Raw genomic sequence first — 13287 nt, 5'->3', positions numbered from 1 at the left:
ATTATATTATACTATACTGTATTATGTTAATATGTTACACTGTTTTCTTATTTATTTATGTATACCTATTCATACTTATTAACTCTTTCCACTGGACTGATTTGCAAATATTGCACACGTAATATTTATTTCATATTATACTATATTTATTTTTTATTAACACTATAGTTATACTCATACAGCAATGTAGTATAGAATATTATATAGTGTATACATATTGCCCTACTCTACTCTATATTATGTTATACTATTTTAATAAATTTCACCTTTTATATAGTATATTCCATACTATAATATGTTACACTGTGTTATTACATTATATACTTGGACAATTCGGTAATGCTGAGGAAAATGTCAAAAATACTTTACTTTAACTTTCCTTTAAATACTTGAACCCTCTCTTTCTTCTACTTAACTTCATTAAGTTGCTGTTTTCTATAGTAAAGTAATAATTTCATACTTGTCTGTATATATGTATATATCCCTGTTTTTGCAATAAAAGAAAAAAGAGAAAATACTGTAACCTTGTTGTTTTCTGTCCATCAATTCTATATGTGGACTGCAGGTGGCGCCATAGGTCTGTTTTGACTCTTTATGAACACAATAAAGGCTGCTTGATACACATACTGTAAAAGAATTAAATATTGATATGAAACATGTATCATAGTTATAATATTGTAATACATTCGACATGTATTCATGATCAGATTCACCTCCTAGGGGGAACCCAGGGTAAAAATTTGTTCATGGGCCCCTATCAAACCCCCTCTGACCCCCACTGTCCTATACATGACATGAAATGATTAGTTAGTGTGACAGAAAATGAATTCAAATCAAAGCTACGGTCTTTTTAGTGCCACATTCCCTCCGTGTGTTTTCCAAGCAGTGTTTTTCTTGTTTTTGATGAAGCCCCAACGTAAGGACATATCTATACACAGAGAGAGGCCTGTGGATGTTGCCCCCTACATGAAAAAATGTGAACCTATCCTTTAAAACAGTGGTTTCCAGCCTTTTTTGGCCAGCGTTCAGTTGGGGCCCCTCTGTCACATCTCATCTGTTTATGAGTTGTTAGCAGTTCCTCCAGACAGACATTTCCCCTTTATACTTCTCGATGATTTCGTTTACTCAGAAAAAATACTGTCTTGTCTGTATGTGAAGTAGTTAAAACCAGCTCCACCACGAGCGGCTACAACAGTAAAATGCAGCTTATACATTGATACGTCAGCATTAGCAATCTAATGATGCAAAACACAGTATTGTAATATATCAGTAACAGGGGCCATTTTTCCACAGAATGAGTATTTACTTTTGATACTTTAAGTACATTTTGTTGATAATACTTGAGTAAAATTTTGAATGCACGACATTTACTTGTAATGGAGTATTTTTACATTTGTTGTATTGGCACTTTTATTTAAGTAAATGAGCTGACAAAACAATATCTGACTGTAGCTTTACCATAAAATCTCTCAGGTGTTAATATGAGTGACTACGTGAATGTAAAACAGAGAATCAAGTCATTAAACCTTCCCTCAGCGGCAGAGGACATCTTAGAAAAATGTACGTTAATAACCCTGTGATTTTAAATACTTTTCAAATTTAATGGTATCACTCAACAATCCAAAATACAGGGCTCCTAAAAAGAAGCTGTCACTTTAATACAAGATACATTATACATTATTGTGGTCATTGTCAAATGAATTTAGTATTATTTTCTCTCAAAAATCTCAGCTTTTACAAAAGCACATACTTATATCATTCTATACTATATCTATACGTTCTTATTCTTATATAGTTTTTATCTCTGCTTTGTTCTTATTTCTGAAAAGGCACTGTGGTAAAGGCACTGTAGCACAGGTCAGACACATCTAAACTCTGTCCCTATCCCTTTGGTGTTTGCTGAAACAGAAAATAAAATGTACGATCATCAGGTTTTTAAATGACAGCCACAACTGATTAAGAAAATTGGCATTTAAAGTCCACTAATGGTCGACTATGTGAACTTGCGTTATGCTTTGAAATGAACCAAAAAGCAATGCACATTTGAGGACATATTTACAAAATGCTGTATATCTATTTTCGAGGAAAGGAAGAGAGACGCATCTTCACCCGAATTTCGTCATTCAGTGTCTTAAAAAAGGGATCTACTCTGTAAAAGTACTATTATTTCGCAAACAAGCAAATAAGAAACACACTGTCAGGATATTCTTCTATTACTCCATGTCGTGTCTAGCGCCTCGTGATGCAGTATCAGTACTGATTGTGCTGCTGCCTGCTCATTATGAAGGGTTACACATGGTACCCACTTCCCAATGAGCAAAATGATCAAATTGTGAATTGGCAGGAAGATCCAGCTTTAGCTCCACTTGTGTCAAATACCAACAGATTTCATATGACAGCCGTAACGGGACCAGAAATTGTCCTGCACTGGGGTGTGTTACCAGTTCAAGTGGTCCTTTACCAGATTATGTACCAGTTAAGTCACAGCCCAGTATATCCTCAGCCGCGAAAGGCTTCATCGAGACAAAGGGAGAGGACGCGCTGTATATACACATATTATAAAAATGTGCTGCTGCTGCTAGAATTCAAAGTCCAATGTCAGAAAATCTCACTTGGCGTGTCGCTCAAACGCCCAGGGAGAGAAAACTGGTCGAGATTTCAATGTTCCCTACATTAAAAACACTATTACCCATGCAAATGTTGAAGATATATGGCAGTATATAGCTAGGTTGTCAGCTAAGACCATTAGCATATGTTAAATGCAATTTCACATTTCAAATTTATGTGTTAAACTATTTATCACACAGGTTCTTTTTCTTTGGTGGATTAAAGGCTAGTGTGACATGTTTTTGGACGTACACTTTGCTTTCTTGCTGAGAGTTAAATGAGAAGGTTAACACCACTTTTGTATCTGTATCTGTATGCAAATGGGGCGTTCATGTCATACTGGAGTTACCAAAATCGGCAGTTTCCCACTTGTAACATCCAAGTTGAAACTGGCAATGCAGCCCTCATATCTGACATTCAAATGTCACCTTCAAAAATATGCTCCATGAGGAAGTATTGTGTATTTATTGTGATATTATTGTTGTATATTGTTGCTGTAAGATGATGTGTGTTCTTATGTAGCTATATGACACTTGGGCTATCTCACATTGCCATTTTGGTTAGGTCTCTCTTGTAAAAGAGATAATTTATCTCAAGAGGCTTCCTGGTTGATTAATGGTTAAATAAAACAAATAAACAAAGCTAAAATAATACGACTGGGAAAGTCAAATTTTTGTGAAAGCGCCGATATTACTAACTTGGAGCGAAAGTACAGAAGTTTCTGCAAAAACAAGCAAATGCGGATGTTTGATGTTGGCCAAAGTCCAGTGTTAATGGTAATTAAAAGCTGAAACTTAATATATATTTTGCTATTATGAAAAATCACAGTATTTTCAACCTTTCAAAATGTCCAACTCTGCAGTAAAAGAGTAAAACTGTATAGTAGCCTTTAACAGTGTCGTTTAGCAAACAGTGTGCTCACTAGCTAGTGTGACGCTCTGTGAAGAAATATAGCTAGCTTGTGATTGTTTACTGATTTAACAGAAGGAGCTTTAAAGCTCTCCAATTAACTCATTATATCTTTTTCTTAAATCCGTACAAAAACCGAAGTGTAAAAACAACAAGTTGTGGTTTGCGGGAGGATTTTTACCCCTGCTAGCAGTTGCCCCGTTTCCAGTCTTTATACTAAGCTAAACTAAGCGGCTGCTGGCTATGGCTTCGAATTTACTTTACAAACAGAAGAGTGGTATCAGTCTTCTCATCAAACGCTTGCCAAGAAAGCCACGAATTGAATTTCCCAAATAGTCGACCTATTACTTTAAGTTTATATGATACTGAAAATCAATTTTAAATATGCTAAAAGTGGTAACTTCGCAATGGTATGAGAAATGTTGCTAAAGTTCAACCCACAGTTTTGGCTTCAGTGCTGCTTTGTATCTTTCCCTGTGAAAAGTCAATTTTCTGACTTTCCAACATTGCTGGAATGCAGGACCTGAACAAGGCTGCACCTTGTTCCACCAATTACCAATTTTTTTGTTTTTTTTGGGGGGGGGGGTTGTTTGACAGTGAGACACAGGGAAACCTGTCACCACGAGGAATGGTGTCAGTAATGGTTTGAGAAAGACAAAATGAGTAAACTCCCACCCTAAATCAAAACATAATATAGTCCCCTGAACCTTCTCCGGTCAATCATTGAGAAACTTTTTGGAGTTGTTGTTATGAGTCCCGTTCTGTCCCATATAGCTCTTACTCCAGTGGAAGAAGTCGGCGCGGAGCAGGCGGTAGAAATAAATCAGGATCATAATATTCATCATGATCATGGTGACGAGGAAGTATCCACCGTGGTCCAGCCAGGAGTAATTGCGGACGATGTACCAGGTGAGGTAGAACTGGGTGCTCAGACGAAACGTGATGTAGGTGAAGAGGTTGGCGAGTTTGTTGATGTGGAACATGGAGGAGGACTGAGCGCCGGCCAGTTTCAGCATCAGCCTCAGGTGCAGGGTGACACTGTTGACCTCCACAAAGAGAGCGACTACAGCGCCGGCCACGTACAGCTGAGTGTAGAGGGCGTACAGGAAACACCAGATCACCTGAGGAGGACACGGACACAGAGAAAGGTGGAGGTGCATATGCAGCGAACAAGTAAACTCCTGTGTTTCGATGGTCTCATTGTTTGATTTAATTTGCATTTGCATTTGTTTCCTTTTTCCTTTTACCCTGTAAAGCAATCAAAAAAGGAAAAGAAACATACTTGGAACAGACTAATACAACATATACTGTTTCTGTCATACTGTCAGACCCAGTGGAAAAACATGAATTTTCAACTTTAAAGCTAATTAAAGGGGGAATTAAAGGGAATTGGACGTTTCAGGGATAAACGCTCAGAAAAAAGATGCTCTCCACCGAGCAAATAGGATAACACAAGTCTGCCATTTGACCTCATGAGTTACAATTATCTTGCTGGGCTATATTTCTTACAACATGACTGTTTTAAGTCACCATTTTTACTTTCTCTTCTTCTCTCTCAGTCTTACATACACATGTGAAACAGGTTACCTGTTCAGATCATCTCGATATCAACTCTCTTTTGTCGAGTTGCTGAGCTTGACCTAGTGACTCCAATATCTTATCTGAACCAGAAAAACAACATCGATGGAGTTAAAGGAAAAAAAAACATAGCCACAGGCATGCCGTCTTACCAGCGCATGATGGAGTAAGAACTCCCACGATCCTCTTGCATGTCCTGTCAGGATAATGTCACCTGCATCTTGCACAAAGTATCCTGGGGGAAAGAAAGTAAGATTCTGTCTCTGCAACGGATATAAATCGTGTAGAGTCAATCAGCCAAATGACAACTTGGTGAAAATATGATAGGATAGTCCTGTGCTGACAGTCAAGTTAGTATCACGTAACCGCTGCTACAATGTGCAGATTCGGGCGGAGAGGCTCTCTGTAGACATTGAGTGTCTGGGATACAGTCTTTGGGTTGGATTAGGCCTGGTTTAGTCCCATGTGAACAAATACTCCCATGTGAAAATGCTTTTGGAGAGGGGGCCAGAAAGTGGATGAGGCTAAATATACAATACATTTTATATTTAACTCTTCGTTTCATCACGATTTTCATGGTAAGCTTTTCCTCAAAATGTTTGCAGGCATCCAACTCATGACATGACAGATACAGCAAATTTACGAGTTGCAGGGTGTAGCTCAGTTTCTTTCAAGTCTTAACATCAAGGCGTTACAGCATTATGTGTTAAATTTGCTTAGTTTTAGAGCTGCAAAGATTTATTCGATAATTAATATGTAGTAATCGATTACTCATTTTTGTAAATTTTCAAGCAAAGTACCAAACATTTGCTGGTTCCAGCTTCTGAAATGTGTGGATTTGATGCATCTTTTTGTCGCAAACGATAGAAAATTGAATATATTTGGATTTTTAACTGTTGGTCAAATTAAAAACAAGCAATTTGACAATATCAGCTTAGGCTATGTGCAGTTTTATCAGGCCTTTTACACCATGTTCTGACATATTTTACAGACAAAGCTATCAATTAGTCTAGAGATTAATCGACAATTTTAGTTTTGACACATAAGGATACAGCAGCACGTGGAGTGTGTGTTTGCTTGCTTTCATTTTGTTCTCTCTTTGCGAGCCCATGTAGCCTGGGCATCTTTGCTAAACTATAAAAATATGAATTCATCACATCATGTGATTTTTCTCAGATATTCACACGCATGTTTTGCTTGTAAAAACATATTTCTTGTTCGGTCTGCATGCATAACTCTAACTACAGAGTGAATAGGAGAGTAGAACTGACAGAGAAGCTTTTGTTGTGTCGTTAATGTCGCTTCTCGGGCTGAAACACCTGGTTAATTGATTAGTCAATCTGCAAATATTTTGATAATCAATTAAGTCTTTTTTTTTTTTTTAACAAAAACACCAGTCCTTCTCTGGTTCCATCTTCTCCAGTGTGAGGATTTTCTGTCTTTTGCCGTTTTATGTCATTGTAAAGTGAAAATGTTTGGCATTTAGACTTGGATATGGTGGGACAAAACAACAAATCTTATAGACTAATCGATTAAAGTAATTTGATTGAAAGTAACAGATTAATCAATAACAATAACAATCGTTGGCAGCAGCCCTGACTGTTTCATCTCACTGTAGCACAAATGTCGCTGACCAACCCGGTAAAGTCACTGTAAATGTGATATTCCCTGAATTGGTGAAGTCAGAGGGCACTGGCATTTCGAGCCAGACAGCTGAGACTCAATACACCTGACAAATCTCCACAATGAATGTGTTGTTTGATTGTGTCACCTCAGTTAACCACACAATTGCATGTAACATCAAGCAACTAATCATGAAAATAAAGTCTTTCAGTTTAAAGAGATAACACGCGGATGAAATAATCTCTTAGATATGAGGTTCTCAACATGTCCGAACCAACAGCAGCTTTGAATTCACGGGTGGATTTTACTTTTTGTTACCTGATATTTGCAGCATTGCAAAAAAAGTGTCATCAGTTGTTTTGATTACTTATTGCACAAAAACTACCACTAACTACTTACAGCGTGTACCTAAAGATCAACGTTTTACAGGATAATGTTGAATACATCTTACATTGCAATGCAACATTTCCCTTGAGTCTCTCGTCGGTCAGAGGGTCGTCAAGAGAAATTTAGAGTCAGTGTTTTGTTGAACTAATGTGACGGCAGAGTTAAATGTCTCTCTTCGTGAATATTTTTAGAAAATATCAACTAGAGGATTTCCAAAAAAAAAAAAACGTGGTTATTAAACTGTGTAGGCCTCGTTTGGCTGGAGGTATTCAGGAGTCCTTTTGTGCCCCGGTACCACTGACACGCTGCGGCGGGCGGGACACACAGCCCGGCCTCTACGTTAAAGAGCGCGACCTCCAGCGTCTGCTGTGGATGGCCTCAGTGGAGCCAGTGGCTGTTTGCGGTTGCTAGGGCAGAGCTCCACAGGCCTGCGTCTCCATGGTAACACAAAGACGCACACAAAAACCCAGCCACGTACAGAACAGCTGAACCAGACCACCGAGTCCTTAGGTGATTATGTTAGGGTGTCCGCGGCGACCGACGGGAGAGCGCCCGTTCGTCTGCTCTGAGAATCAGGTGAGAGGTGTAGATCTTTCTGTTGTTTCTCTGAAAAGCAGCAACTGGAGAGAGGTGGCGGTCTGACGCCCCTGGGATAGCAGCGGGAAGCGGTTCAGCTCAGTTCAGTTCAACACCTCTCCCACATTTCCCTCGAGTTCTTTACCCTAGAGCTGCAAATATTAGTCAATCTCAGATGTTTTGATTTGATCGATTTCTCTCTCGTGCATGATATATCTTTGAGTTTTGGACTGTTGGTCAGACAAAACGACATATGAGACACCACCTGTGGAAAATTATAACATTTTTTTTTTAATTTTTTAAATATATTTTTTTAAACATTTTTTTTAGACTAATCAGTGAATCAACAAAAACAATCAAGAACAGCGTAGGCAAAATCCACGTCTTCATTTAGATTCCTAAAACCTAACTTTGCAGCTGCTTTCATTTCACCCTTGCGTGCTCTCTTCTTTCCCACAATGCATTTACTGACCTGTTGAGACGCAGACGAGCAGGTAGGACAGAGGGGTGTGGTGCGAGTGGATGTTGCTCAGCGTCTCTGGCCAGACCACCACGCTGGGGAGGGATACATGTTATGGATAGATGGGTCTGTATTCGCCTCACTCAGACATACATGGGCTCACTCCTGGAGAGAAAAGCCTGACTAAGCAGAGACATTAATATCAGGCATTACGGCTTTTTTTTTTTTTTTTTTACCCCCCTGACTAATAGATATCCCGCCTTTTACTAGTTGTAGAAATGGCGCTTTTAAAGTTTTATTATTTCGTTTTAATACTATTTATTTTCTAGTTTCTTTATCTGTCTTTATATTCAATAAAATGCCATAGTTTCAATTATTTTTCCCTAAAGTGGGTCACATTGTTCTTTGTCACTTCTTAATGCTGTTTGGCAATAGGGGCACACCTCAAAAAGCAAAGGTCCCTTCCTTGTATAAACACATCATGACGGGATTATTGTTAATAAATGACCTTTATCCCTTATGTGCCTTGCGAAGCAGATTAATGTTTCACATTTCCTTGGTGCTGCTCTGAGTGCACAAAAACCTCCTTTTGAATGTGAAAACTTGCTCATTTCGCCTCAACGGAAGCTCTCAGTCGTTGCGAATTCATACGGTCACATATTAAAATGAAGCAACAGCAAAAGTACAGAGAGCACGAAAAAAAAAAACTGGCCTCGGTCCCACTCCCTTCATGTTAAACGATGATTCAGAAGCACGGTCCCCACCCATGAAAATAGTTTCTCACAATGCTTTCACAAGAATCGTTCAGCCAGCAGGTTTTTCCAGTTAATATATCCTCAGGCTGTCGCTTGAGTAACCCAGACTGCTGGCTGCTGAGTGTGAGGCTGAAAAAAAAAGTCTTCCCTCTGAGTTGCACACAAATTCAACAGTGCAAGCAAACAGCAATAACAGCTTTTTCTCCCCACCAAGTAAAAAATGCCAGTCTCCCCCGTCCCTCACCCTGTCTGAACATGCCCTTCTTCTCCTGGCTGCCACAGACTGTCACTGCACACACACCCCTACACATAACACATCATGTGGACTGTGAATAGACAATGGTGTCCCAGTGTGGATGGACGGACGGATGGATGGGGACTTACCAGGTCAGGGCCCATGCCCCAGTCAGCAGGGAGTGCACCAGAGAGACGGAGAGGTTCCTCCACTTCCAGGAGCGGAGGTCGTCCTGCTTCACCACCTTGGGCACGGGCAGCCTTTGCAGAAGCCGGTGGGCCACCCTGAAAAGCAGGGAGCACACCAGCACCGAGGGGCCTGGGTGACTCTTCAGCACAGGAAGCAGGGCCTCCATCCTCTCCTCCCAGCTACGTCCCTTCGCCCCTTCCCTCTCTTTGCCTCGTCGCGCTCCTGTGACCGTCTCCTTCGGCGCGGCGATGGACGTATATGCTCCCTATATGATTGGAGTGCTCTCCAGGGCAAGGGTCCACTGAGAGAGAGGAGAGGCTGCTGCAGCTGCAGGAGATGATCCTTATTATTATGTTTTGGGTTTTTTTTCTGAGCTCCTTTCCGCGGAGCTGATGTCCGACTGGTGGTGCAGCCCCCACTTTTTCGTTGTTTTTCTTCTCACGGTTTCAGCCTGAAGAGGCAGGCTTGGAGGGGATTCCCGGCACCGCTCATTCCAAAGTCCGTCTCCACGCCGCGCTCAGCCCGCCTGTCTGTGCGGAATGAAGGGAAGAGAGGTGGAGAGGGAGCGGGGTGGGTGGCGCCGTCGCTGCTCCCTTTAACCACCAAAAAACAAGGAGGGGCAGAGACTGCGATCGTGTTACGCAAGGGGCAAAAACACGGCGCCAGGCTGCTGAAACGTGATTTTGGGGTAAGCATGTCGAAAAGGACCCTGTGAAAACTGTGAAACATCCGCATATAGCAGCTTCTTGATTGCTATTGCTACCAGCGCCACCCCTTCGTGCGCACTTACAACGCACCGTGCGTAAAGGCCCTTTCTCTGGGTTCGATTTACAGATAATAACGACGAACATAACAATTCTATCTTTAATCATCATACGTAAGGCAGTGTGTCGGTTTCCCTTTGTCACTAGAAGGCCAAATCTGTTTACACTGTCACGTTGGTGTTAGAATCGAGTTTCAGTGAAAGTTTCCACAATGTAAAAAACAAACAAACTCATTCACAGTATATATAAGTACAAGTTATGTTATGTGATAGACGTGTAAGCAGCCATTTCATGTTGTATCTGGACATCTTAATGCAATCCACAAAAAACAAAACGAACAAAAACTGTGGCTTTGGAAAATTGTAGTGGAGTAGAAGTATAAAGTAGCTTTAATTGGAAAGTTATTATTACTTCTCCATTTTAATTCTGCTGGTTTTAAACTCTATTTTTATCAGCTGTTTGGAGCATACCAATTTAAATCTTGTATGTTAAACAGGCAGCCCAACAGCAACGGCCTCCTTCGCTGGCCATAACTCTTTCCATAAACACGGCATACTTCTCATTCCCCACAACTGGCCCCTCTGCAGCCCAATGGGGAAAAGGGAAATGAGCAGCAACAGCTAAGACCCTGCACACTTGATTCGCATTACCACCTGCACCACAGATGTCTGTGTGAAAACCTACACCCCCACACATGAAGAGCTTACTTTTCTTTAACTGCGAAAAAGTTTTTCAGTTCATCCACAGCTGGTGTAGTTCTTTAATCCCATCTTTACATTTTTATTCCTTGTTTATCTTCCCATTCTTTCTCACATGTTATTAATGCATGATTGTCTTCTTTCCCTTCAAATAAAATGTCTTTTGTTCCTGCATTGCTTTCTCACATCTTCTCCACATTTTTCTAATGCAATCCATCTAGCAAAATACACATAGATTAAAATACTTTCCCTTAAATCAGAATGGACGGTGCACGTTATGGAGTTATATGCAACTGAAACACTGAATGAAATGTTAGGAGTAGTTAGGAGTGTGGTTCTGGCCACAGACCAGGGACCTCTCTCCCCTCATTTCCTCTTACCTCTCGACTCCCAGCTGAAAATGACTTTAAGTTGGCTCGACTTAAAAATAGAAGTACCCCCGCTGCCTTAAAAATGTGAGTTAACTGAGCTGAAAATGTAAAACCGGCTGAGTCAAGTTAACTGAAATTCAGAAAACGAGTTTGATAAAGATATTAAATTGAACTAACAACTGTTCAGTCATGCAGACAAACAAACAATTGTTACAGACAGATTGGCTTTTCATTTGCATTTTCTCGACTCTAAGAGGCAGTTGTTCATTTGACATGAAGAACTTACAGCTGTGGCTATTGAATCCAGTTTGTACCAGTAATAGTTCAAAGACAACATGTGACTTTGTTTTATTATAAGTGTGTGGGGGCAGGGACCGAATTCAACACTAACCTTCGTCGTGGTTCACATTCAGTGTGTTTACATGCTCGTAGGTAACCAGGTTGCTCAGAGAAACCGGGTAACACAGGTAATCAGAGCACACGTTCACATGCCATATAGAATAGGGACCCCGTTAGTGTAAATCTGTGAATACAACTTCTTCAGGACAAATCTGAAATCAGGTTTCTTGAAACCCTTACCCCGATTACCGAAGCCAGGTTTGTCGTTTATGTGACCGTTAAGAAATCCTGGCAATGTATTAAAGGTGCACAGAAAGTTTGAATCAAGATTTCTTTCTCCAACCTTTCAAAGTACACTGTCCGGCCTGTGGGATGGGGTTAGAGTCAGGTGTGTTTTTGTTTGAACCTGAATCAGTCTTCACACAACCTTAACAAATTATACATCACCTGAAAGCTCTAAGTCTCTTCCTTCTATCTGTGCAAGGTATTTTGGGACTCCCATGTAAACTACTACATGCCTTATATTCAATTTTCATGCCAAAAAAATAAAACAAAAACCCTTGCATTTCAACCGTGTTTGTGCCTCTGTAACTTTGGTTCAGTATCTCTTACACTTATTCTGACTTTTTAGAGAGTCAGAATATCGATGGACATAGATGTTCTTTTTTGACCGCAAAGGCAAATTCATTATGCTGAGGCCAGTCCCATACTGACAGACAAGACAATAAATGAATAAAATTAACACCACAGTACAAAACATCATTCTAAAACACGGGATTTTTCAAAGAAAAGCAATGCCCTCTGCTAATTCTGGTAATGTGTGCGCGTGCCTACATATGTGCACGTGTGTGCCTGCACGGGGGATGTTAGCACAAAAGCTCCAGTTCTTCCTGGTGGAGGGGGGTTATGATTGTTAAGAAGCCTAAAAGCAGAGGGGCTGAAGCTGGCCCTGCCCTTCTTTGTTTTGATTACAGGCTGCTGGCTCTTTTTGAAGATGGTTTATGTGTCGACGTTGAAGGTCAGCCCACTGTCGATGGTGGTCCTGAGGTACTTGTAGTTGCTAACCCCCTCCACAGCCTCTCCGTTAAGTGTCATCTGTGGGATGGGGTCAGACTTCCTGCGGAAGTTTATGAGGAGCTCCTTTGTCTTCCTCGCAGCACTGGTACAGCTTCTTCGTTTTCCTCCTCAAAATGGGCAGGGCTGTTGGAGAATTCGACCAAGTTGCAAACTTCGATGCCATGCTCACACTGTCCGAAGCCCCTCAGGTCGCTGGTATAATCACTGTCTGCTGAGGGGAGCCGGTGGATGTGAGCACCACAGGAGAGGTGCAGCTGTTGACCCTGACCAACTGCTCCAATTTGAGGAGGAAGTCCAGTATCCTGTGAGGATCCATCTGGAGCTGTTGCAGCCTGGCACAGAGGATGTGGGGCTGCATGCAGTGGAAGGCTGAGGGGGAAATCCACAAACAGGATCCTGGCATATACGCAGGGCTTCTTCTCCGTGACTGTTGGCCGTATGCAATGTAATCATCACTGCATCCTCCAGCGAGAGGTTTTGCCTTCGGGGAAACTGTAGCGGATCGAGGGTGAGGCTTACTTGTGGGAGGAGAGTCAAGTCAAAACACCTCAAGTTAGAAAAACTCGTGCTTCTAAGTTAAAATAAAAGCTAAGAGGTTTTAAGTTGCATTAACTTTAAAAATTATAAAATGTATATATTTTCACTAAGTTAAAGATTAGCTGATTCGACTAAATTCCTTTATGATTATTTACATTGTATTAAATAAAGGCAAATATGTC

General features: G+C 40.8%; 1 protein-coding gene across 1 annotated transcript; it reads right to left on the bottom strand.

Annotated features, from left to right (window-relative positions):
- Positions 1 to 1577: 1577 nt before the first annotated feature.
- tlcd1 (TLC domain containing 1) lies at positions 1578 to 9972 on the bottom strand. The gene is made up of 4 exons (XM_040131472.1): positions 9280 to 9972; positions 8153 to 8235; positions 5247 to 5329; positions 1578 to 4637 (listed from the first exon to the last, which is right to left on the bottom strand). Exons 1-4 carry the CDS (start codon positions 9483 to 9485, stop codon positions 4233 to 4235), a joined length of 777 nt encoding a protein of 258 aa, XP_039987406.1. The 5' UTR covers positions 9486 to 9972; the 3' UTR covers positions 1578 to 4232.
- Between the last annotated feature and the right edge of the window lie 3315 nt (positions 9973 to 13287).

The sequence above is a fragment of the Xiphias gladius genome, chromosome 7 (assembly GCF_016859285.1).
Source record: "Xiphias gladius isolate SHS-SW01 ecotype Sanya breed wild chromosome 7, ASM1685928v1, whole genome shotgun sequence".
Lineage (NCBI taxonomy): Eukaryota > Metazoa > Chordata > Actinopteri > Istiophoriformes > Xiphiidae > Xiphias > Xiphias gladius.
This window is presented reverse-complemented; position numbering and strand designations above follow the sequence as displayed.